The sequence below is a fragment of the Balaenoptera borealis genome, assembly GCF_965194805.1.
Source record: "Balaenoptera borealis genome assembly, chromosome: 7".
NCBI classification, from domain to species: Eukaryota; Metazoa; Chordata; class Mammalia; order Artiodactyla; family Balaenopteridae; genus Balaenoptera; species Balaenoptera borealis.
Genome location: NC_138864.1, coordinates 116,015,061 through 116,042,439, shown reverse-complemented (window position 1 = coordinate 116,042,439; position 27,379 = coordinate 116,015,061). Strand labels below are relative to the sequence as shown.

Here is a 27,379-nt window from a genome sequence, read left to right as displayed (position 1 = left end):
TCCAGGTACTACCTTGTTCATCTGGGGAGAATGTCAAGTTGATGGAGAGTCAATTCAGCTTGAACAAGAATATATCGGATACTGAGTAGTCGTTATGTGTTTGGGCCCTGGAGTATAAAAAAAGAAGGACAAGGCTTAAAGTTAATCAAGTTAGGGTGAAAGCCATGCATTGATTCATGGTAAATAGTAGAAGGCACAATGGGAGCGATTGTGAAAATGAGTGATGCAGATGATTAATGCTGTTAGCATTCAGAGAAGGGGAAAAGTAAATGAGGGTTGAGGTAGGGAAAGCTTCATGGGGGGAGCAGAATTTGAGGAGAACCTGGAAGAATACCAAGGGTTTGGATGGGTGTAGGAGAGGTGGAGGATCTTCTTGTTAATCGCAGCTAATGCACGGTGAAAACTTGTCTCGCCTGCGTGTAAAGCAGGACTTATACACATAATCTCATTTAGCCTTACAACAGCCCAGTAAGGCAGAGCATATCCCTGTTTTCCAAAGGAAGAAGGAGAGGCTTAAAGAAGTAATTTGCTCAAGTTCACATTGCTAGTGAATATAAGACCCGCTGCTGTGCTGTCTCCAATTCTAGTGGCGGTGTCAGCATGAGCAAAGGCACTGGGGCAGGGCTTTCCGGAGAGGTTGCAGAGAGAATGGAGAGGCCGCTCCAGCTGGGGTGACTGCTTGTACTGGGGAGCAGTGAGAGCTGAGGTGGGAGCATATGTAATGGATCTAAATTATAGGGGCCCTTAAATCTCACCTGAGGAACTTGAACTTTGTCTTGAGGACACTGTGTTGAGTGAAAGAAGGAAATTAGAACCACATTCTGGAGGTTGGGGCCTAGAGATCTTAGTCAGGGGGTGGGGAAAAATAGGGAGGGTAGACACATGGTTTGGAGGAGAAACGGACTGAAACCGGGCAGCTGGACTTGGTCCCCTCTGCTTGAACGTGTATTTTGAGTATGTGTCTGCCCCCAGGACATCAGTCAGAGAGCAGCCCTATTCCAGGTCAGCTCGAGGGGTCTTACACCTTGGTTACATCTTGGATGTCATGTGAACGTGACAATAATGGAGACACATGGCTGACATGTCCCATCTCACCGCTCAGAGGCTCAGCCGTGGCCAAGAGCCGTGGCAGCCCTTGGAGTGCTTTCCATGCCTGCCAGCACGCGGCTCGGCGGTCAGGGCCCTTGACTCACTGGCTTCCTCTGTTTCACTGGCTTCTTCTGTTTCTCTAATCAACCTTCCTTGCTGAGTCTGGGGGAGCAGCAATCTATGACTGCCTTTAACCATCAGACTCAGTTTCTAAAATCCCAAGGCCACAAAAACCTTCAGGGGACTTTGAACGGGGGAGTAACAACAGAGTATTTGGGGAGAGAGGCAAACAGAGGCAGAGAAGTGGCTGAGCTTCTGCGTTTCCTTCAGCCATTCTGAGGTGATGGAGGAGTTAGCAGGCCAGGAGATCACCCCCTCCCAGATCATCGCCTTCTAGTGGCCATGTGGCACCTGGAAGTGTGCATGATGCTCTGGGGCCGGAAGATAAGTGTGTTTTGGGCGAGTAACACTTACTCAATGAAACCCTGATAATCCAGAGATGTCACCTAGGCAGTGTTACAATAGTGACAGTAAAAAGAGCCCTGGACTTGAGTTGGGAGATGGCACATAAATCCCATTAGTCTTCCTCCTGTTAGTCATATGACCAGGGTTGTCACTTAACCTGAGCCTTAGTATCTTTGTCAGTAAATACAGATGATAATTGTACCAGTCTCATAAGTTCCTGTGAAATTGAATGAGAAAAAAAAACCACTCTGGACAGCTCAACCAGTACAGAAAGCTAGGGGGCTACTACTAATTTCTTTAAGACTCAGTCCCAGGCACCTTACGTCTAATAAGCCTTTCCTGGTTCCCATCCTGGATGGTGCAGTGTTTTCCATGCTCACCGTACCATATTGTACTGATTTCTTTCCTCTCTGCCTCTGTCACTAGACTATAAGCTCCTTAAGGACGAGACTGAGTTTTCTATCTCTTTCTAATCATTACCTAGACAGTGCCTGGTATATATGGCAAGTGTGCAGAAGTTTGTCAAATAACCAACAAAGGAGTGCATACGTTGCTTACTACTCCAATAAGAATGGAAGATGAGTTTAATTTGCCAAAAAAAAAACAAAAAATGGTTGGCGCATAGTGATTCTCTGAATTCTCACAAGCAACTATTTATTACCTCACTTTAGACTTTTTCCAAAAATCAAAATGAAAGTTATTGATCATCTCTACTAGAATTCTCATCTCCTCATTTTTGGAAAATATGGACAGCACTGAGCTTTGCCATTTTCTGTCACCTCTTCCATGCTTTGTGATTTCTCATCAAAGATAAAAAGCAGGGTATGTGCTTTCAAACAAAGATGGAGTATGTACATCCTTTAGTGGGTTAGAGACTTGTTACTTGGGGATGAATTTCCCTCGTAATGTTACTTGTCTTCTTTTTCTAGCCTTAAGATGTTTATACTCTCTGGGAAGGATGTAAGCACGGGAAGCTTGATATTTTGCATTCCCTCTGATATTTATTAACCTTGCTCGGTCTTCCTCGGTCACTTGACTGAGGTCACTTGACCCTCTGGATTCCTCTAGCTTTGAACACAGCTTTAAAAACCCTCCCGGTTTTAGAATTTTATTAGCCCCAACTCCTCTTGAGCTTTAGCTTTCTTGAAGTGTTTCTTAAATGTAAATGCCATTCTTTTGTAGCAGTACTATATATCTCTTTTGAAAACTCGAATTCACTGGGGAGCACAGTTTTGAGTTGAACTGATCTAAACCCTACAAAAGGCCCAGTCACATCCCTGTTAGATGTGATGTGCTGTCCTTGCATCTTAGAATGATTCCCCATCCATCCATATGAAGAAAGAAAATTACATACCATTCTGTTGGTGAAGTTACTGAACTTCTCAACCAACACCTGCTTGATCATGTCTGGGTCAGAGACAACAATAAACATCCGACGACCAAGGTAGTACCTGGGAGGAATAAGAAAATTACTTTAAAATGTGGTGTATTTATCTGCCCTCTTCTCCTTTCCATAAAGAATTCACAGTGGCTTAGAACGAAGGGTAAAAGATAAATAGGAGGTAAAGGTGTGGAGAAGATGAGGAAATGCATGTGCTAAGCTTGAGGAAGAGCAGAGCTGTGATGATCTAACACCAAACTTCATCCCACAGACATTTATGGAATCCTGCCTTGTACCAGTCCCTGGAGACTCTGGGGTGGATAAGATGCAGTCTTTACCCCCAAGGAGCTCATACCTTGATAGGAAAGACAGATCTATAAATTTAAACACAATAATAAGGAATTCATAAGATCCAGTAGTAAGACCAAGGAGGAAAATGGCAGAGGTCAGTGTTGTCCATGTTTCCCAAAACGAGGGAGATAGGCATTCTAGCAAGAGAAGACCAGTAACTTGTATACTGGTTGTTGGAAAGAGTCTAAAGTGAATTAATAAACACCTGTGAGAATTCAGGAACGATTAAGCCTGCTGGGAAAGGGTTGAACATATGGTTGCTACACCTACATGTGAAGGAGCTCAAGAGATACTTATGACACTAATGAAGAAATGGAGGAAAGGCTTAGCCAGTCAGTGGTGGTGGTGAATTCCCACAGGAAGCTGCGCTTAAGGCCATGTTATGTTTATTAAAGTGCTGGGGGCACAAAAGCATGCAGACCCAGTCACAGCCTCCAAGGGTCTCACAGTCTGGTGGCAGTGACAATTAGGTAATCACCATACACTGTGACATCTGGCAAGCATGGGTGACATTGGAAACACACCCAACTCAACCCCTGGAGAAGAGAGAATGAAGTCTTCCTGGAGGTGGTGCTTCCTAAAGTGAGTTCTGAAAGATGAGCAAGAGTTACTCCAGGAAGGAGGGTGGCAAAGGGGAATGAGGGTGTACCAGGCAGACGAATCAGTTGTGCAATTGTCCAGGGACAAGACTGCTTGGAGGAACTATGTGTGCTTGGCTACCAACTGTATAAAGCAAACTAGAGTGATGACAAGTGGGCCCACTGCATAATGCCATGTTTTTAGTACTGTATATGGAATTATATTTTCAGGATGTAATGTGATCGCTGGCATATCCAGCTCAGAGCAGTAAGGAACAAAGTCACACGACATGAAAGCAGCAAAGTTTACTTTGATTTCTTAGTTACTTAAAACTTTTCATGAGCTAAAAGTGTCTTTAATGTTTTAACTCTTCCCCTTCTCACTAACTAGGGGAAAAAAAATATTTGTCTGGCACATGTCAGGCACTCAGAAATATTCATCTGAGTGATCATATTTCCCAAAACGGTTAGAGAAACCTTTGGGACACAGGAATTCAACAGATGTGGTAGAAGAAAGAATACTAACTAGTTTTTAAAAATTGGTTTTAGCCAAGAAGACCAAAAATAACCCAGTAAGACCATAAACCAATGCTTTTGTAAACTTTATGGGGTGTGTCATGGAATTTTTTGAGAATCTAGTGAAAGCTGTGGACATTCTCCTAAGAAAAATGGACATTCACAGCATTTTAAGATAAAATTTGAGGTGTTCTTGGACCCTTGAAGCCCACTCTAGAGCAATGCTTCTCAAACTTAAAATGTCACCTGGGTTTGAAGAAACAATGGCTGAAAATGTCTCCAATTTGGCAAAAGGCAAAAACTTACAGATTCAAGAAGCTGAGTGAACCCCAGGTAGGAGGAACCCAGAGAAATTCATGCCAAGACACATCATAACTAAACTTCTGAAAACTAAAAAATAGAAAAAATCTTGAAAGCAGCCAGAGAAAAAATAACATATTATTTATAGGGAACACCAATTAAAGGAGAGCAGATTTCTTCTCAGAAACCATGGAGGCCAGAAGGAAGTGACACATTTTTCAAATGCTGAAAGAAGAAAACTGTCCACCACAAGTTCTACATCTGGTGAAAATATCCTTCAGGAAAGGTGAGAAAATAACAATATTTTCAGATGAAGGAAAACTAAGATAATTTGTCACAAACAGACTTACCCTTCGAGAGTGGCTAAAGGGGACTTCTCTGATGGTGCAGTGGTTAAGAATCTGCCTGCCAATGCAGGGGACACGGGTTTGCTCCCCGGTCCGGGAAGATCCCACATGCTGCAGAGCAACTAAGCCTGCCCACCACAACTATTGAGCCCACGCGCCGCAACTACTGAAGCCTGCGCACTTAGAGCCCATGCTCCGCAACAAGAGAAGCCACCGCAATGAGAAGCCCGCACACCGCATCGGAGAGTAGCCCCCACTCGCCACAACTAGAGAAAGCCCGCGCGCAGCAACAAAGACCCAATGCAGCCAAAAAGAAAACAACAACAACAAAAATAACAAACAAAAAACCGCCCCCCCAAAACCAAAAAGAATGGCTAAAGGAAGTTCTCCAAACAGAAGGAAAATGATAACAGAAGAAATCTTGGAACTTCAGAAAGGAAAGGAAAGAAGAACAATGGAGTGGGTAAACAATTATGTTTCTTAAATTTGATGATTGAAGCAAAAATTATAACACCATCTGATATGGTGTTCAATATATTTAGAGAAAATACTTAAGATAATTATATTTTAAAACTAAAGAGGATAAAGGGATCAAAATGAAAATAAGTTTTCCTCACGTTACTCAGAGTGGTAAAGCATTGATACCAGTAGATAGTGATAAATTAAGCACGTACATTTATGTAACCACTAAGAAAATTATGCTGTAAAAAGTGATATACAAAAACATTTTTTGGAATAAGTCATGATAGAATTTTTTAAAAATTTGGCCAATATGTTGGCCAAAAAATGAACCTCACACCTTATATAAAAAATCAACTCAAAATGGATCATGAGCTTAAATGTAAAACAAAACTTTTAGAAAAATTAGGAGAAAATCTTTGGGATCTAGGACTAGGCAAACAGTTTTTAGACTTGACACCAAAAGTACAATCCATAAGAGACATAAATCAATAAATTGGATGTCATAAAAAATTGCTCTTTGAAAGACCTGCTAAGAAGATGAAAAGACAGTCAACAGACTGGAATAAAATATTTGCAAACCATACATCTGACAGAGGACTCACATCTAGAATATATGAAGAACTTTCAAAACTCAACAGTTAAAAATCAAAAAATCCAGTTAAAAAATGGGCAAAAGACATGAACAAACATTTCATTGAAAAGGATACAGGTATGCCAAGTAAGCACGTGAAAAGATGTTCAACATCATTAGGCCATTAAAGAAATGCAAATTAAAACCACAATGAGATCTCACTATACATCTCTCAAAATGGCTAAAATTTTTAAAAAATAGCATTAAATGCTAATGAGCATGTGGAGAAACTGAATCATTCATACATTGCTGACATGAACATAAAACATTACAGTCACTTTGGAAAATAGTTTGGCAGTTGCTTATAAAACTAAACATGTATTTACCATATGACCCAGCAATCGTACTCTTGGGCATTTGTCCTAGAGAAATGAAAACTTATGTTCTCATAAAACATGCACATGAATATTCATAACACCTTTATTAGTAATAAACAAAAACTGAAAACAGCTCAAATGTTCTTCAGCTGGTGATGGTAAAACAAACTGTGATACATCCATACAATGGAATACTATGTAGCAATAAAAAAAAAACTCAAGCTATTGAAGCATGCAATGATTTGGATAGATCTCAAGGGAATTATGTGTGTGAAAAAAGCCAGCCTAGAAAGGTTGCATATTATATGATTTCATTTATATAACATTTTTGAAATAACAAAATTATAGAGATTGGGAAGAGATTAGTAGGTTCCAAAGGATAGGGATGTGTGTGTGTGTGTGTGTGTGTGTGTGTGTGTGTGTGTGTGTGTGTGTGTGTGTGATGGGGTGGTATGGCTATAAAAGGTAAAACTAGAGAGCCTTGTGGTGATGGAACAGTTTTGTATCTTAGCTGTGTGGTAGTGGTTACACAAACCTACACGTGATAAAACTGCATAGAACTCTACACACACACACAGACACACACATACACAAGTGCATGTAAATCTGATAAAATCTGAATAGGTATTATGGTTTGTACCAATGTCAATTTCCTAGTTTTGATAATGTACTATAGTTATGCAAGAGGTTACCATTGGGGGAAACTGGGTAAATGGTACACAGGATCTCTTTGTACATTCTTTGCAACTTCCTGTAAATCTATAATTATCTCAAAAATTTTAAATGGTTATTTTTTTAAGATTGATTTATTATTTATTTATTTATTTAATTTATTTTTGGCTGCGTCGGGTCTTAGTTGCGGCACACAGTATCTTTCATTGCGGCGCACGGGCTTCTCTCTAGTTGTGGCGTGTGGGTCTTCTCTAGTTGTGGCGCACAGGCTCCAGGGCGCGGGGGCTCTGTAGTTTGTGGCACGCGGGCTCTCTCATTGAGGTGCGCGGGCTCAGTAGTTGTGGCACGCAGGCTTAGTTGCCCTGAAGCGTGTGGGATCTTAGTTCCCTGACCAGGGATCGAACCTGCGTCCCCTGAATTATAAAGCAGATTCTTTACCACTGGACCACCAGGGAAGCCCCCCAAATTTAAAATGTATAAAAGTCACTTGGGAGCTTACTAAACTATAGAGTCACAGCTCTGCTCCTCACTGGAGCAGATATAGTAGGCCTGGGAGGGGCCTAGGAATCTGCATTTTAACAGGCTCTCCAGATTCTGATGCAAGATGACTACTCCCACATTTCAAGAAACACTGTCCTAGGGCAGTTGTTTTCAGCCTCAACGACTGATCAAAACCACCTGCCAAGCGTTCAGAAAATAATGATGTCTGGACCTAGCCAGATCTACCTGACCAGAATCTCTGGGGTGGGACCCAGTCCCCTCTAAATTTAATAAGTTCTGCAGGAGATTCTGATTGATTGACAGTAACCAGCTTGGGGGACCCACAAACCCCATGTTAAAAACCCTGCTTTATATTTAACTAAAATTCACACCCATCCTCATTTCCTTAAATTCTTAGATCTAAAAGGAAACATTTACATTGGGATGCACACATACTTTGGTAATATATTTGTATTGATTTAGTTATTACCAAGATAATTTTTTTTGTTTTTCAAAAAGAAACAAAATAATACTTCTACATTCAAATGAAAGTTGTCCTTCCAAGTAGGCACCTGGGGAGTCTTTGTGCTTTTCTCTAGTAATATTGCTAATGCTAAAAACAATTTTGTCACAATTTCTTTAGAATTGCTTCAGAGCTGGTTTATGAACCTCGTGAGAAAACTGGCCCCATTTTACATGTAAATTGTGTAATCTTGTGAATTTATATTTACACAAATACTCTTCTGCAGTTTGAGGAGCTCCTGGAAAGATCTTGAACAGAGAAACCTGTAAATGAAGTTTGTTTTTCCTTTTGGGTGCCTAGATGGCTCCACTGTTTTTGTCTGCCCAGCCCTCCTTGAAGAAGCACCCTCTCCCATCCCATGCAGTGCTGAAGGAGCTGTCGACGATAGCACCCTGTCCCTCTGGTCACGGGGATGGACTCACCATCCAGGCATGGCCGATCATGGTATCTCATCTCCTTGGCAACAGTGACTGGTCCACAGGGTGGACACACATGACTGAGTCAGGGCCAGTCAGAATCCTTCACTGGATGTATATACATGGAAACTGCATGAGGAAAGCTCTGTTTTTCTCCTGGAGATGCTAAACTGGGAATACATGAATCCAGAGCTGTTGGTGGCCATCTTTTACCACATGGTGAGAGCTGCCTGCAGAAAGCTCTAACAGGGACAAGCAAGAATTTAAGACAAACATGGAGACTGTCAAGGATGTACAAATTCCAGGTCAAGGTCCGCTTCCTGTAGTCTTCCTTGCATCCTCCAAGCTTAAGTTAGCTTGTGCTTTTAAGCTCATTTGAGTTGAGTTTCTATCATTTGTAATCCAGAAGTCCTAACTAATACAGTACCCCTTTTCCTTCTCAACCTTCTGGAATACCTATGCCATTCTGCCTCACAAAACGTACTTCCCCACGAGGGTCTGATCTCAGTTTCATACACTGGTGTGAACGTATGGCCGCGTCTTACTGCCTCCTGAGATGGGGTGGTATACTGCAAAGGCACATGGGCTGGGGCCTGGGAGTCAGGACCCAGGACCATCCAGCTCTGCTACTCACTCAGACAACCATCGTAGGCAGATCCTGGAAATGCCCTGCGTTTCAGCTTCCTCGCCTCTGAAATATGGGAGTAAACCTAGGCAATCTCCGCAGTTTGCTCTATCTCTAAATCCTCTAATTCTTATGAATTAAAAAGGAAATTGAATTATGGTCTTTGAATCTTAAGTCTACTCTCTCTAGGGCGTGAAAGAACATCCTGTATCAGTGAAGTATTTGAATGGCTTGAGGACCCTTCTCAGAACCTTTGGGGAAACCACAATCGTTAGTGTTTATTGAGTGCTCACTACCTACCAGGCCTTGTTCTTAAGTGTACTGGCCTGTAGGATCTCATTTAATCCTCATAGAAAATGGACGGGGTAGTTATCATACCCACTTATCAGAATAGGAAGCTGAGAATTAGAGACATTAAGAAGTTGCCCAAGACAGGGACCTGATCCCAGTCTGACGGCTGCCAAAGCTTGGGCCCCTGGCCGCGACCTTGCCGCCCATCTGCCCCGGCGACACGCTGCCCCAGGCCAGCCTTGGCGGAGCAGCTCCAGCGCTGAGGGGGCGTGCGGGCAACCAGGCTTCCAGCTGCGCAGACTGTGTCTTTTAAAGGTGGAAATTCAGAGCAGCTTCTTGTTTAAATAACCCCAGCCCAATTATGAAGGTAACTTCTTGCTTCCCGCTAATTTAAATGTATGTATAGTCACTTTGGGGGGCAAAAGGTTCTTAGCCAGTTATGCATTTATACTTATGTAGGTACATAAGAATGTTCTTACTCAACTCTGAAGCACCTGGTGCAAGAGAAGATTTAGGCAAATCAGTGAAGTATTGTGCAGACAAAAACAACACTTGTTTGACTTGTTTAATTAGCCGTTCTCTTTTTTTTAAAACTGGCCCGTCAGTTTGAACAAACTAGTTCACAGCTGCCTTCTGGGAATCGAGGTGGGTGCCTGGCCCTGTTCCGGAAGGCCTGCCCCCATCAGGGGTGGCTGACCTCTAAAGACTGTTGATCGGGAGGCACCTATAGGCACCAGCACGAAAGGGTGTCCAAGTCACACAGCTGAATGGAAAAGCACATTGTGAAACAGTACCTACAGTTGTGGAAACAAATAATAGCCTATCTGACAGTTCATTCAACAAGCGTTTATTGAGCACGTACTCTGTGTCAGGCGCTAGGCTCAGGCGTGTTAACGATATCTATGGAAAAACCCTGGAGTAAGATACATTAGCTAACAGTGAGTATATCTGGATCAGGAAATCGTGGGGGACTTCCGCTTTTCACGTTGTGCATCTCTTTAATGTTCCAGTGGTTTACAATGAGTGCTTTTGTGATAAGAAAAGGAAAGAAAAAAGACTTTTGTCATTGGATCGGCCCCACTGAGTCTTCCAGGAGTCGAGGTGGGTGTTGGCCGTGGTGCAGCTTCCAGGACTTGGGTTCAAGGCGCTGCCCTGTGATTTAACAGCTGTGTCACCTTGAGCGAACCACAACCTTCCTGAGCCAATTGCCTTGATGAAAGAGGCTGTTATGAGGGTCAGATGAGAAACATGAGAATGCACAGTCCACAGTAGGGTTTTAGGCAAATGCCGGTCATGAGGTCATGATAACCTCCCCGTCAGGAGTGAAGGTCCCTGTTCCCGGGGTGGGGGGCTACACCCGACTGATGCCGCTTTGTAGGGAATGAAGGAGCTGGGTGAGAAGTGCCCCCGGGAGATCGGGTGACATGCCGCTCCTTTCCCTTGTTTTAGCAGAAACAATCTGAATGTGCTTCCAGAGACTTCTGGTTTCCAGGTAGGGGCTGAAGGATTGATGAGGGTCTCTAGCAACTCTGACAGCTGCTACACAGCGAACAACTGATGAACCCTTGCCTCGGTGACAGGGCTCTGTCCCAGCAGGCAGAAGATGCTAATAGGGTAACTGCTGTCCTGCCCTTAAGCCTGACCTCTGGCTTGGACTGTAGACACGGAAGTGGTGGGCAGCTCAGTGGGGAAGGGTGGGTGTTGACTGCTGGAGATCACGTGGTGAGTGTCGGAGACTCTCAACCTCCAAAACGTTCAGAGGGAGCTAAGCAGGCGTCCAGTGCTGGGAGCTTTCAGCGGAGCGGGCCCTTGGCTGGGCGGCACTCAGTGCTGCCGAGAGAGCACGGCCCCCGCAGTCCTGCGGATCTGTCCCTGCTCGGCTCGGTGGCGCATCCTGCCCTTTCTCATTAGCCATCTGATCTGTCATTGGACCAAGGCAGTCTTGAGTTAGCCAAGAGGCGCAGCCCATTCAAGCTGCCAGGGACACTTTTCTTGAGGAGCCAGTGACAGTCACAGGTCCCTGGAGTCGGGAGCTGCTTTCTTCCAACTCCCACCTGTCACTCGGATCAAGGTGTGCATTTCCTGCCCAGGGAAGCCTCGGGGCACTCATGCCTGGGGGCTGACCCTGACCTCACAGAGCCCTACAGAGCCTGATGGACTGAGTCAGCCCTTTCCCTCTCTGCGGTACCCGGGGCCCGGTCGGCTCCCTTTTCCTGCCCTCAGATACTGGTGGAGTCTCTGGTCCTTCACTTCCTGGATGGGCTTTCTCAGATTTATGCCTCCATCACTCTGGCTTGTCTTCCTGACCTGCTGCTTGTCTACACGTGGGCCCTGGTTCAGTTACAGAGGGCTTTGTAAAACGCGAGTCTGATTGCATCACTCCTTACTTAACACCCTTCGGTGGTTTGTCTCCATCAAGGCCTTTGGGAGTCTTTAGCACATTGTATCACTGCAACGTCCTTCACAACCCAGGCCCTGCCTTGCTTTTTGGCCTCATCCCTCCCTATTTTCCACCACCCAAAAGCCAGAACTGATGATCAACCTGATTTACTGAAACTCTCCATCACCCCTCCCATCCATGGGGGCCTTTGCACATGCTGTTCCCCTGCCTCCCTGGAACAGCCCTCCTTCTTTTTGTCTTGCCGGGTTAACTCCTAGCAGTTCTCTACTAATTGTAATTGTTTTCTTGGCTGCCTTTTTACTTGGTTGTGTGTGCTTTAAACGCAGGGATCTGGTCTTTTTATAACTTTGATGTGTAACATTTGCTATGGTGTTGGCCATGCAGTAGGAGTTAGTGGAGCGTGCTGTATTCCAGTCCCAACCTCTAACGCCCCTGGGCCCAGGCCCCATCTCTCTCACTAGGACTACCGCAGTAGCTCCCTATAGAGGTCTCTGCTTCCAGACCAACAGCCACATCGAGGCCAAGTCTACCTTTGTGAAACGGAAGCTGACCGTGCTGTCCCACTACCAGTAAACCTCTAATGACTTTCCACTGTTTGAAGCAAAAAGTCCAACTTCTTGGCTGCAACAAGGAGCCCTGCAGGACCTGTCTCCCTGTCCCACTCCTCTTCCACCAAGGTTTCCAAACCTTCTCAATTCATGGTACCCTTAGTGACTCAATAACTTTTCATGCCCCCGCAAGGCCAAAAGAAGTACCCAACAGTCTCATTTTTAAGCAGTTAGGCCCAAACAACTTAATAAGTATTCATGTTGTAGCAACTTAGTAGACATTTGAAAAAAGAATGTGCATACATTGAAAGTAGTTCTCACCATGACCAACAGATGTCGCTGTGTTCCCCGTGAATATGGAAAATATCCCAGGAAGCCCCTGTGAATTCTCTATGGCACCTTTGGGGGCCTTAGCGCACCATTTGGGAACTACAGCCATGCACTGTTGCTGTGAAACAGTTATTTGTGGTTCCCCACACGTGCACTGTTTCTCTATGGTTCCATTTGAAGTCCTGGTCTCCATCTTGTCTGGAAAACCTTTCTGACAGTCGGGTCACCTGTCCCTTCTTCTGTGGACTCTTCTCGGACCCTTTGCTTCCCACAGTTCCCATAGTACCTTGTCCATTCCTCTACTGATTTGCATCTCAGTGTTTTATTTCTTAACAGGCTCCTTACTACTCTGTGAGTTCTTTGAGGACAAAGCCCTGTCTTATTTTTCCTTTCATCCCCAAGAAGCTGGCAGAGTGCCTCGTACCAATGAGTAAATGGGAAGATGATTCTGTGACTGCCTTTCTAGTTCTGAGAAATCACTTCTTGTCCTCCTGGTTTCCCAATTCCTGCCACTGGCAGATCTGAAGCCAGACTTGAACCTTGTTTCTCTTTACTCATCTTTATCTTGCATTCCCAAAGTCACTGGTCTCTGTCCCTTCTAAAACGTGTGGCCCACTTTTTCTCCTTCTCTTCTACCAACTGACAGGGGCATCACCTGCACGTCTGCCCCACTGGCTTCTTCACCTGGGCGCCTACCTTGGTGGCCGTCTTAGGTCTGCCTATGCATGGAGTCACCGTTGGCAGCTGGGCCCCCATTGCAACCCAAGGGCTCTGCCAAAGATCTCGTTTGAGTCAAAGTTTCCATGACGTGGTGGACCGAGTCGTGCTGCTCAGATCCCGCTCCCGCAGAGAGTGTGGTCAGCAGAGAGCCTCCAGCTTCCCTCCAGGGTCACCTAATGGCAACCGGTCAATCCATCTGTGTCTCCATCTCCAGCTGTCAACTTCCCCGCTTCCCACCATTCCCACCCCAAGGTCCTTCTCCAACTGTTCTTACTGGGTAGACTGTTCTTCTCTCGTCCTCTTCATCTCCCTGTTATTCTAGTCTGTGCTCGACTACTTCCTCCTCCTGGAAGGCTTCTCTGCCTTCACTGACCCATGATTCTACCCAATTTGTGGCTTCAGGTTGTCTGTTCGACATGGCGTACCCAGTCACTCATTACCTGGCATTCTTGTGCAACTTGGACCAGGTCTGTGTTTTTCTTCTAGATTAGATGCCAGATTTCTTCAGGAAAAGAGACATGAGTGATACTTTTGGGAAAGGGAGGGGCGGTATCTCCTGCCACCATCAGCTCAGTGTTATACGCACAGCAGAGGCCGAAATAGCCGTTGAGTGGACGATGTCTGGTGTGAGGCCCGCAGCGAGTTCTTCCAGATGTGGGGGAACCGTCTCGTCTGTCTTTGTGCCATTGGAAGACATAGACACAGACTGACGTGAGTGTGGGAAAGGTCATAAAGAGGGGAGGAGTGCACAGCCCTCCCAGGAGGAGTGGGGACCTGATGGTAGAACGAGCTTTGCATTTGGAGTTAGAACTGGGTGATTTGGGGCAAGTCCCTTGAGTCTTGGGGTCACAGTCTCTACACCTGGTGGACTTCCGAGGTATTGGGTAGGAAACAGGTCTCACCACTCTTCTTTAAGGACCTTCTAGGCTACTGCTGGGGATATGCTTGCTTGGTCCCTGGGTGGGTTTCTAAGTAGTGAGAACAGGGGGTTAATGAAGACTTGGGTCTGAGTTCACATGAGCAGGCCTGGAGGAGCTTCTTCATCCTTAAGACGAAGGGCCCTTCTAGCCCTGCTGAACTGTGGCCACCTCAAGCTCCAGTCAAGCTTTCTCCCAAACAGAGCTATGGCTAAATGAGGGAATTGGGCAGCAAGGGGGAAAATTATCTGAGACAAACCTATAATGATAAACCTCTCTACTCTATTGGATATACCCACCCATTTAATTTATTCAGTTAATAAAACTTATTCCCCAGAGGGGGACAGGCAGAGGTAAGCTACAAACCAATCTGCCTGCATGAGCATGGATATATATGTATATCTCATAACAATAAAAAAAGAGTAATTAAGAGATGTATTGAAGTGTATAGAAATCCTGAAGGACACTGAAGATTCCAATTCAAGTTACTGTTCTTGGCGCAAATGTAATTCAATAGGGAACAGATAAATAAAAAGAAAGAAAAAACAAATTGAGAACAGATGTTAGGCAAGCAATTTTTTTCACAATAAGAATCATAAACACGAAGAACTTTGCCTATAAGGCAAAGTTGTTGATGCAAACAGCATCAAGCTACTAAATAAATAGTTAGATGGCACCGCAGGGACAAAGAAACATTAAAATAGTCATTTGGCGGTCCCAGAATATTTGTGCCCACACGGCTATGCCCAGGCGTGTAGATTCTCAGGCATCAGAGAGAGCTCTGTGTGTGTGTGTGCGTGTGTGTGTGTGCGTGTGTGTGTGTGTCCTGTTACATAGAATATGTGCAGGACATATATTTGTGTGAGAGTATGTAGCAAAATCTCCCCTCCCCCAATGATACGTGGACTCAGAATACGAACTGAGGGGCTTGGCAAAAGCTAGAATCAGTTCTGAAAAGACACTGTGACCAGGAACCCCAGGCCATCAGAGGAATGTGCTGTCCTGGGCTAGGTATAATTAGAAAGCCCAGATGTGGAACTCTCAGGAAAGGAGAATTTAATGGCCCAAGAATTCTAGACTCAGTTGGAGAGAAACAAGAGGCAGTGGGGATAATTAAAGCACAGATCATAGTATTTTAGAAATAGAAGGAAGCTTCAAGATGATCATTCTAGCCCAATGCCCCCATTTCATAGCTAGGAAAATAGAGATCCAAAGAGGTGAGATGCCTGGGTGGGCAGTGCCTGGACACAGGCCATCTGCTTAGAGCAGCCCTGTAGCCAGGAGGAGGCGTGAAAGGCCAGAGAAATGCCTCCCCAATTTTTCTGAGTACCCACGTACAGGAACTGGGGAAGTTCACCCCGGAGCTGGCTAGGGACGGACTCCTGCTGGGAGCACTTCCCCGGGATGGCAGGCGGCTGCAAGAGGCCCTTTCGGAGCCCGCCGTGGTGGGCTGAGGCATCATGGCCAGGATCCCTGCTCCTTGGGCGGGCTGTGCTCACCGAGAACGCTGATAGTTCCTTTAGTCTCACGTGAGACCTGGGAGGTAGGCAGGCGCTCAGGTATTTTTAAAGGTGAAGATGGTGGTTACGTCACTCGTTCTAGTCCCACAGCTGGGAAGAGCTGAGCTCAGACCAGACCCAGCTCTGCCTCCCAATCCAGTGCTCTTTCCGGCGCCCTAGGCAGACCCCTAAGAGTTAGGCTAGAGGAGAGGGTGGCCCCTGGGGAGGGAAACCGGTGGTCTGAGTGAGTGTGGCCCAGCCAGTGCGTCATAAGAGCCTGCCCTTCACCTTACCCTGTATATCCAAGATGGCCTGACATGGTAGTAAGTCAATTTTGTACTTTTATGGGCTAACTCCTGGATTGATGGAGCGTAGGTCACTGATGGGGAAAGATTACAGACCCTTCTACCCAAAGCCTTGATTTTAGGACAAGAGACTTCCCCCAAGTCCTTTCGCTATGTCCCAGAGAAATAATACAAATTACCAAAATCAGCAACATAACAAGACCTTCCTGTTTGAGGTTTTCTTGGGGATGAATTTGTTCTGAAAGGCTTGTGCTCAGAGGAGATTCCTTTGGTTATTCAGCAAATAGTTCCTGAGCACTTTTTGTGTGTCAGGCTCTGTTCTAGGTCCTGGGAATATCCCAGCAAATAAGAGACAGTTCCTGTCCTCATGGAGTTTGTGCTCTAGCAGGACAGCAGGACAGTAGACAGTACGTGACGTGTTGTTAGGGCTGAAGTCCAAAGGCAGGAGTTCGGGGAGCGTCCAGGGAACAACAATAAGGGACAGTGGGACAGAAAAAGGCTTTGGATTAACAAGGAGAACCCACATGGCCCTGTGCTCGCCTCTTACTGATCACGTGTCATTCTCGTCTTAAAGACACTGATGTTTCTATTTAAACTGAAGCTAATGCAGTCAGCCCAGGTAAACTCGAAGGGCTGTTGGGATGGTATTGAAAGGACAAGACCCAGACAGAGCACTGGAAAACTGCTATGGAGTAATAATTTACTACGTAAGTGGCCCCAGGGAACAAAGATATATCTCTCTTACTGTCATAAAAGCAGGACATATAGCATGCACAGGTCCAGAAAGGGCCCAGAAAAGGATGTCCACTGCAGCATTGTTTGCTGGATGCCACTGGGTGTCCCCCTCTGGGAAACTGGATGGGTAAGCCGGGTGGAGGCATGCTGCAGAGTGATAGGCGGTAGCCAGAGGCAACAGACTCCTTGGAAGCACAGCATAGTGATGGAGATTCAAAGCATAGTACTAAGTGAAAAAAACTAAAGGATAGAACGAGCTATATGACACTACCATTGGTGTAAGCTAAAGAAAACATACATGAGACCGTATTACCCAGTTTGCAAGAATTTGCACCAAAGAAATACACATTAAGCACAATGGAACAATGGAATGGTTGTCTGCTGGGGATAGGAAGGGGAGAGGAAAAGGTATGGGGCTAAAAGGAAATCAATAAACACGCAAGACATGTGGCAGTGTGTCCCCAGTTCTCCATAGCGCCACAGAATAAACACATATACACCCACACAACCTTGAAAGGGAGGTGATTAATAATTACTGGTGGCAACACTGATAATTTACAATGGTGAAGTAAACTCTTCTTATCGATGCCTGTTTTTTATGTGGAATTCTTTAGGAGTAAAATGCTACTGCTTATTAGATCAGTGTTTTCTCTCAATGCCCGTTCTCCATATTCTAGTCCCAAGAGATATTCCAGCAAGCAAAAAAAAAAAAAAAAAAAAATGTCTGTGGTCAAATAAACACACTACATGCTAAATTTCTCACTTGGAGATTTTCCATGCACATTATTACGTGAACAGTTCTGAGAAGTCCTACAATAGAGACCTGTGTTCCTTTGACTAGCCCAGTGTTTCCAGCATTTGGCCAAGGGGAACTGCTCACTTTATTTCCATGTAACAATTATTATTGTCAATGGAAATGGTCCAAAGAACACACTGTGGGAAATGCCACTGAAGGATGAGAGGCGGAAGATTCCAGATTCCAAGCGTGGGCTGGGACTCAACCGCTCCCCACTCCTTCCCAGTGTGGCCAGGTAATCCTTCGAGCGCTTTGTTCCCAAGCCAACTTGGACCCAGTGTCGCAGTCGTAGCTACAACTTATGGTGGCAGAGATGGAGCTGTCTCTCCCTCTGCCATGTTCCATCTCCTCATGATGGTGGGACTGAGCATTTTGTCTCTAGAATTCAAAGCCAACCTCAGTGATTAACGTTGACTAGTCTTTATTCCTTATAATCAGTGAGTAGTTCAGTTCTGCTGTACAGCACATCTCCTTTATAAAAGTCTCCCTCTCTTTTCCTTATGTTTCTGATGATCCAAATCACTGTCATCACTCACCTGGGCTGTTAGAATGGTTGTTTGTTCGTCTTTTATAGATTCCATCCTCCCCCTTCATCCCTCGCCTTGCCCTTCTCTGTTCTGTGCATCTGCACAATAACCCACTTCCTTAGCACCGTTCCTTAGGTCCATCTCCTCTCCTGCCACTGCAGAGAGGTTGTCTAGAGGGTGTCCTCACACTTTCCTAGCATATCTTCGGCCTCTATAGTCTCCCTTTCAGCATCTCAGCCAAAACTTCTAAACTTTTTCCCAAGCCTGTGTGCCTGGGTCCACGGGCCACCTGCCAGCTCTCCTTTACCTGGATAGCATGGAATTAGCTAGCCTCTCAGTGAGAGCGCACGCTGTGTCCTGGGGGGACCAGGGGGGATTCAGCGTGTCTCCTCCAGCAAAGGGCCACAAAGCTGGAACACAGGCCTTGAAAACAGCGAAAAGACTGAGTGAAAGAAACACAGAGAGGGAAAACTCATAAGCCACAAATGACAAGGACATGATCTTGACAAATTACTTTAGGTAGGAAGCCCAGAGATTGAAGGGCTGGTGCCAGGGAGAGAAGCGTAGGCCCAGTGAACAAGAAAGAATCCCAGACAGAGAAGGCTATATTTATATGAGACACAAAGGCCACAGTGACCTGGTGGGAAAGAGGAAACTTGGAGTGGGCTGAAAGCAGAATCGAAAAGCAAACACATAAATTGTAAAGGGTTTGGCAGAGAGGAGTGAGATAAGGCGAGAAAGGGCTCTGGGTAAGGACTACTGGGAATTTATTAAAACGAACTGAATTTATGGTGCAGTACAAGCATCTGTTGATAACAGGCTAGTCTGGTAAAGAATGCGCTCACTGGCTTGTAGTCAACAGGAAGCTGGGGCAAGATCACGGGGGCCGTGCATTCTGATCAGAAATGTGTCACTCACACTGACCAGTTAGGTTCCGGAGCACAGGGAGAAGTTTATATTTCTTCTAGAGTTCACTTGTGAGGTTTGAAGGCAAGAAGTAATGGCCACCCAGTCACGCTCAAAAGGAACAATAAAGCATTGCAACTCCAAATGCAGTTGCTACAGAAAACAGTATGGCAGTTCCTCAAAAAATTAAACATTGAAGTAACATATGATCCAGCAATTCCACTTCTGGATATATTCAACAGATCTAAAAAAAAAAAAAAACGTAAAGGGATGTATTGAAGAGAGATTTGTACACTGGTGTTCATAGCAGCATTGTTCACAATAGCCAAAAGGTGGAAGCAACCCAAGTGTCCATCGACAGATGAATGGACAAACAAAATGTGGTATATACGTACAATAGAATATTACACAACTCTAGAGAGGAAGAAAATTCTGATTCATGCTCCATGGATGAGCCCTGAGGACATTATGCCGAGTGAAATAAGCCAGTCACAAATGGACCAATACTGTATGACTCCACTAATATGAGGTACCTAGACTAGTCAAATTCATAGAGACAGAGAGTAGAATGGTGGTTGCCCGGGGCTAGGGGAAGGGGGGAATGGGGAGTTATTGTTTAATGCGTATAGAGTTTCCATTTTTCAAGATGAAAAGAGTTCTGGAGCTGAATGTTGGTCATGGTTGCACAACAATCTGAATGTACTTCATGCCACTGAACTATACGTTGAAAAAGGGCTAGGATGATCAATGTTATGTTGTTTGTACTCTAACACAAGAAAACAAAGTCCTCCAGCCAAAAGTTCTTCATGCCATCCTCCACATCTGGAGGTGACTGGGAAGCAGGGGACCCATCCATCCCACAGCCATGGGTCATAGAGTTCCTCTTGCTGACCATGTTGTAGAAGTGCGAAGCCCCATTCCAAGTACTGAGATGAAATCTTTATTCTGTGGGCGTCAGTTGTGAGTGCTCAGGCCCTGAAGCCTGGTACTCATGAACAAGTATGTACTGGAGGAGGGAGGAACTCAGGATTCTAAGCGTCCAATCAGGGTTGGAGATACAGCATTACAGGGGGCCCCCAGCCTAAGGAGGACAAAGAACTGAGGCTTCTTGCTCATGGGATGGTCTGGAGAACCCAAACTCTAGCAGAGAAGTCTAAGATTTGGGGGAAATCAGTTAAGAATCTTTGGGCTGGAGTCTTTCGGAAGGATCCCGGGGCCATGCCCATCATAAGAAACAACCTGTGGTCTGGCAGTGAGATGGAGAGGAGAACCTGAAGAGTTACAGACAACTTTCAAAGGCAAATGGAAAGTCCACTGAAGAACTGCCTCTCCGGTGGGTCATATGCCCCAGGTACTACATTAGCAATGGAGAAGATAGAGGGGGACAAACTAGGGAGGGCTTGGATTCCCTTCCCCTGGGGGTCCAGTTGTGAAGGGCAGTAGTTTCGATTAATACCTGGATGCCCATTTCCCCCGTAGTCTGAGTAGTATCAGTAGGTGCCAGTGGGTGTTGTAACACGACAGACCACACTTCCCACGTCCACCTACCATGCGGTGACAGGCCATCCACCAGCCGTGCACTCAGGGCAAAGGTTAGTAAGTTCTGCTTTAAGCAGAGGCAAAAATAGAATCATCTGCTAACAGTCTCCTTAGTGGTTAATGTGGGGAGTCTGGGGAACATGTCAGAGAGTCAAGCTTTTTAAAACAGGCCAATAAACTGAGAGCCTCACCCAGAATGGAAAAGTTGATATAGCGGGTTGCAAAATTCTTGCAGCTTGTGAGCGAGATGGGGGAGAAGTTGTTAGGCGCATGGTCTTGAGATGCGAAAAATAATCAAGGAACTTATTTGAGTAGTTAAGTTTCTGTGATCTGCCCCAGGTATGTAGGCATCACAAAACTTGGCAGTGCCTTGCTGGGAATTACTGCATGTGCACAGCTGCAGAAATGTTACACATAAGACTGACCAGGAAGAATTGGAAAGCATAGTAAACAACCCAAACTCTGAAAGATTTAAGGGTCCTGAGGAAGAACGGAGAACATGTTCCATTTTAAAGATAAACTTTGATTACTCACACTTTAGTAGAATTTCAAATGTTTGTGTGATGGTGTATGACTTTTTTTTGTTTGAAAGTTTACACTGTGTATCTAAAGTGAATTTAGTTTAGACGTGTATTGCTGTCGCCTTTTGCCCTATGTGAGGAACACAATTTAAAACTGTTTTTTAATCATTCAAGGGTTCTGAGAACTTGTTTGGGAAAAGTTTTTCTGCTCACAAAATAGTGATCAAAGAGGAACTTTAAGCTGCATGGGAATTGGGAATTTGTTGCTTCTTTGAATTTAGCAAAGATTTTTTTTTTAATTACGAAATCAAAGATGGTTCGTCATTTGTCTTTTTGAATAGAATGGGAAAACTATTTGCATTCTCAGTTAATTAGGGTTAAGAGCCATAAGAATTGGGTAAATGTGCGCAATTTTTGAGATTATCTCTACAAAAGCGTTCTTGACAGAAGATACATGCGTAGTGCCAGGTGTTCTCTGGACCTACTTCCAGATGCGAGAATGCCTTGGCAAATGCCACAGTGATTCATGACTATGTTACATAACTCTATTTTGCATTCTGGGTTGAACAACTTGGATTTGTTGCAGGTACAATACAATTAAATATGAAATTCATTATTCGAAAATATTAACTAGAAACAGCTTTTATGCCATTGTAATTTGAGATGTTCTATTGTTTGGGAACACGTCTGTGCAGGGCTGTCATTTGGGGGGATCAAGAAGTAGTTGATACCAAATTTGATTGTCCCTGATAGAGCATGAGCCCCCTTCCACCTTGAACCTGATATACTGGTGGATTTTGGAAACGCAGGTCAAGGAATGCAAAACTGAAGATCTGTGGCTGACTTCCCAGCTGGGCGCTCATCGCCCACCCCCAGTCCAGCTGCCCCCAGAGGTGGAACAATCTCCAGCATCCTCAGCCTCATTCTGTCCCAGCCAGGGTGGACCTTTTGTCCCCAGCTGGTAACAGGGGTTGGGGCTGGTGTCTGAGTCCTGGGCCTCACATCACGCTCTCAGTCTTAGGACTGAGTATCTGCACATGATTTTTTCCCCAGGCTCCTCCCACTGAGGCCCTGCTTGTGCTCTTGCCAGACTCTCTTCTCAGGGCCCAGAACACCCCCTAGTTGGGCCCTAACGTCCACTGACAGGCCTTCTTGATTCCTGCTTTACTGGACTCCTGACTACTATCCAGCCAACACCTTCTCTGTGGGCAGTTTTCTCCTGGACCGTCCAGTGATTACTAGAATGGGGAGTTGTCAATTTCTTCCCCTTTCAATGCTGTGCTTTGCCCATCAGCGGGAACCTGCTCTGTCAGCACACACAGCCTGGTCGGGTTTCCATGCCCAGACACCCCAGGGAATGGGGCGACTTCCGGTCTCTAAGCCATTCCCTCCTGCTGCCCCACCTCTTGGAAGTAAGCCATCCACTGGGCACACCTAGCTAAGATAGGGCATCCACATAATTACTTACTTAGACATTTACAATCAATGCAGAAATCTTATGGAGAGATGTTTTACATTGTCAACTAATATGTTTTGGTAAGGTTTTTAGCTTGAAAGATTCTGGTAATGCTTCAACTTATGATTTTAAAGAAGAAGAAGGAAAGACTATCGAGCAGCAAGGTCTCTGCCCAGGTCCACATAGCGTAAGGGCCCCATCCCTGGAGGAATGGTGTTTCATCTTAGATTCTACTTCAGCTGACAAAATCTCTTTTGTCAGAAATTTCTCAGAGTCTTAAACCACACTGGAGCAAAACCAGGGGCTTATAAAATTTTTCTAATGTAGACTTTTGGAGTTGAGTCACCTAGTTTTGAACTGGAAAGGACGTCAGATATCATCCAGACCTTTGCTTTTCAAATTGCTCATCTTGACTCACTAGTGGTTATGAAACCAATTTTGTGGGTCGTGACCAGCTTGTATTTGTTTTGTTTTTTCATGAAATAAAGTAGAATAGAACAGAGTAGGAGAATAGAATAGATCAAAGTGGATCTTATATAGTAAAAGATATTTAGTAAAACTTTTATTTCAGGTGTGTGTGTACGGGATCATAATGTAAAATATATTATTTACTGAGGCTTATAATTAAACAAAGTCACTGATCTAGTTCAAATCCCCTCATTTTATATCTGAGAAAACTGAGGTTCCAAGAGGGGAAGTGAATGGCCCAAATCCATTAAGCTAACGTGTGGTAGATAGAAAGAGAGTTGGAGCTGAAGTTTAAACCCCAATTTTCTATTGTAAGTTGGCATGCTCTATTTGACGTTTTTCTACCCAAACAAGAGGAATTAAATATAGGCTCTTGATCTTTAGGAGAGTGGGTCACAAAAACTTGGACAGCAGAAGTCACTAAAATATGCAGCAACCATCACCTACAGGTTGTCGTAGAGTGAAGACGGGGGGCAAGAAAGTGGTGTGAACTAAGGGATAAAAGAGGAGGTCAGAAGTCCAGAAAAATGGGTACTCTTCAGAAGGGTCTTTGGATGAAGACTAGGAAGAAGTCTTAAACCATAAGGAAGAAGGAAGCTTTGTAGTAATTCACCATTTGGGATAACAAGAGACCATGAGAAGGGCAGATAGGGTGAAGAGTCTATTAAAGTTTCATTGGAGAAAAGTGGAGCTCTAATAGAATTCTTCTTTCTCTTTTTGGTCTAAATCGCCTAGTTGTCTGAGGACAATTGTTCTTTCGATAATTCTACCTGTTGGGCTATGCATTTGGATCAGTGATAACTATCAAATATATTCCTGCAGACAACTTTCATCCTATTCTCAATGGTCTCCTAAAAAAAAAAAATCAACCCATTTTGTCAGGGTATTTGCTCTTATAAAATAATGTGCCCCCTAAAGTACAGTAACACTTTAATAAACACTCACTTAAAAATGTATCCTAAAAGGCCGAGTGTTAGTGATTGATCTATATTGAGCAGTGAGACTATTGATATTTAACTCACTGAAATGATTCTCAATAATTATGACATAGGGACCATCAGGTCTCATATTCATTTTGGTTTCAGACTCAAATTACTTGAAACTAGTGATTCTAAGCTTTGCTTCCAACACTTTCATAAAAGACTCAGCTTTTACCAAGCTAGGGGACCCAAATATTGCCCCCAGTCTATCCTTATGGCCAGAAATGTGAGGATAATTTAAGATTTCTGTACCTAATTCCACAGTTTCAAGGGTACTGTGTTTTCTCAGTGATCATGGTGTGTTTTCATTTTCATCATTTCCTCTGAAAACGGAGTCACATTTTTAGGTCACTTAGTAAATGGGTCTCATTCTGAGGCGTGCACTCCCTATTAGCAGCAGAAACTTAAAAGTTTGACTCCTGCGCATTGTCTGGGAGGCAATTTTGCAACTGTGGCTTCACTTCAGCCTAAGATTTCTGCCTTTCTTCAACATCTATGATTCTATGGAGCTCAGTCCAGTTTAAAAATGAGAACAACCTCCCCATATCAGCTGCCCAGTGTGAGTCTGAATACTTGTATTTTTTTCAACAAATCGGCAATAGTTTCCACCCCACCCATCTTCTCCCTCATTTTCAAGTCCAGCATATTCAGATGCCTCAGTGTCTTCTAAAGCAAAGAGCAATCACGTGACACAGGGCGCAACAGGCGGAGTCCTTAGGATCCTTTTAGTTCCCAGAGTTCTGGATCTATGGAAATAGGCCAGCAAACCTCCCACATGTTGATGACAGAGCCATCTGACTGCATTAAAGTAAACCATCTCTATGCAGCTCTTCAGCCTCATCTAAATAGTACACAAGCACGATGGTGAAGAAGTTTTCACACCTTAGTCAGTTCCGGAACACACGCTTTCCTCCTGGAATGGAATCTTAAATGAGCTTAAAAAAAAGTGTCTGAACGACCCTATTGTTATCTTTGCTGATGCCACATGTTTTTCCACATGTATCCCAAAGTTCTCAGCTTCCTCACTGCCTGGTGACAAGGTGTTATTAGTTCATACGTGCTAGGTAGTTAAATAGAACATGGTGCTAAGAACCTCCAAGTTGGAGGCATATGAGACACCTCTACCTCCTGTGGGCGTGAACTTTGGGTCTAAGTGCCGTGTCCTTTATGCTAAAGTCTTCTTTATATTTGCTAAATTGATTTTTTAAAATAAATTTATTTATTTATGTTATTTTTGGCTGTGTTGGGTCTTCGTTGCTGTGCGCGGGCTTTCTCTATTTGCGCGAGTGGGGGCTACTCTTCACTGCAGTGCACGGGCTTCTCATTGCGGTGGCTTCTCTTGTGCCGGAGCACGGGCTCTAGGCGCACGGGCTTCAGTAGTTGTGGCATGCGGGCTCACTAGTTGTGGCATGCGGGCTCTAGAGCGCAGGCTCAGTAGTTGTGGCACACGGGCCCAGCTGCTCCGCGACATGTGGGATCTTCCCGGACCAGGGCTCGAACCCGTGTTCCCCGCATTGGCAGGCGGATTCTTAACCACTGCGCCACCAGGGAAGCCCTGATTTTTTTTTTTTTTTTTTTTTTTTTAAGGTGCAGAGACCTAAGGTCCCCTGGGAGATAGACTGCTTTAGATTCTGATACTCACAAAGATGTTCTTAGAATACTCTATTGCTGCTAGGTATAAGAAGGTGCTATACGTACCAAACGGGAGTATTCAGCGTGGCACTAGCCTATGATCGAGCAGAAGAATGGAGCAGAGAAGTCAGGAATACATATAGGAACCAATAAATGATAAAAATGACATTTTAAATCAATTGGGAAAGGATGCATTAACAGAAGGAATGTCACCATCTGGAAACAATGAGGGTGGATCCCTACTTCCATCCTTACCTTCAAATAAATTCCTGGTGGATCAAATATCTAAATTTTAAAATGAAATAAAAAACACTAGAAAAAAATGGAAGTTTAAAAATATATATCCTTAGTGGAGAAAGCCTTACTGGGTAAGATACAAAATGTAGACACCATTAAAATAGATTAAATTCAACAATACAAAAACAAATGCTTTCTGATTGGAAGAGATACACAATAAACAAAGTCAAAGACGTGATAAAAAGGAGAGAATGTTTGCAACATATATTAAACATAAAGGGCCATTTTCTTTTTTTTAATGGTGAATTATTACTGTATATTGACTGAAGCAGCTTGGTAATATTGCAAGTCTTTTAAAAACCCATTTTATTAAAGTATAATACACTTACATACAGAAAAGCATCCTATACATTATTGAAAAGTGTACTGATCATGAATTTTCACAAACTGAACACTCTCATTGGCAGCTAAATGAAGAAGCAGAAGATTTCCAGTGACCCAGACCCCTCGTGAAGGGCTATTTTCTTTAATAAATAAAGAGCTTCTACAAATAAATCGGGAAAAGATCAATAACCCAGTAGAAAAGTGGCAAAGGATTTTTCAGAAATTTTAAACCTATGAAAAGATGCTCAAACTTGCTCATAATTAGAGAAATGCAAGTTAAAACTACCATCAAATGGTAAAGATTTAAAACTGTGACCACACATTTTTAATGTGTGAGGGAACCAGGTGCCTTCATCTGCTTATTTATGGGAGTGTAAATTGCTCCCTAGTGAGAGCAATTTAGCTATATTTACCAAAATTAAAATGTAGATAATCTTTGACCTAATAATTCCATTTCGAGGAATTTATCCTACAGACATACTTACACAAGATAGTAATGATGTATACACAAGAATATTCACTGCTGCATTGTTTATAAAAGCAAAAGGCGTTCATCAACTGAGAACTTGTTTTTAAAATTAGCATACATCCATACAGTGGAATCTTTAAAAAAATAGAACAGCATTTAATAAGAATGAGTGTGTTGAAACGGGACAATTTCCCAAATATCATTAATGAGCAAAGCAAGGTGAAGAACTACATCTATCATATATTATTCATTTGAGTATTCAGAAATTGATAACAGTTTGCTTCTGAGGAGGACTGGCTGAGGGTTCGAGGTGGGAGTCCGTTTTACTTTTTTGCTGTGTCTTTGTACTTTATGAATGATGTGCAATGTGTATGTTTATCTACTCACAACCTAATGTTCTAATGGGAGTTTATAAGATTATTCAACAAATCTGGCTTGATGAAGGGGTGGATACAGGAATCAAATGGAGGGGCGTGGGTGATGGATACCAGGAAGTGTGGAAGTCAAATTCAACAAGACGGAACTAAGTGTCTACTAGAAATCAAGATGAAAGCGATGCGGGGGG

General features: G+C 44.0%; 1 protein-coding gene and 1 long non-coding RNA gene across 5 annotated transcripts in view; one reads left to right on the top strand and one right to left on the bottom strand.

The window, feature by feature from the left end:
* Positions 1–27,379, bottom strand: part of TBXAS1 (thromboxane A synthase 1) — a 151,536-nt gene that overhangs the window by 79,759 nt on the left and 44,398 nt on the right. For all 4 annotated transcript variants that reach the window (XR_014246992.1, XM_082400340.1, XM_082400339.1 and 1 more), the window contains one exon: positions 2,909–3,005. Coding sequence is in view for 3 of the 4 variants with exons in the window: in XM_082400340.1 (XP_082256466.1) it covers positions 2,909–3,005 (97 nt within the window). In the remaining variant the exon portion in view is untranslated. The remainder of the gene's footprint in view (positions 1–2,908; positions 3,006–27,379) is intronic.
* The window catches only part of LOC309632626, a 130,989-nt gene that overhangs the window by 66,295 nt on the left and 37,315 nt on the right, over positions 1–27,379 (top strand). The window lies entirely within an intron of this gene.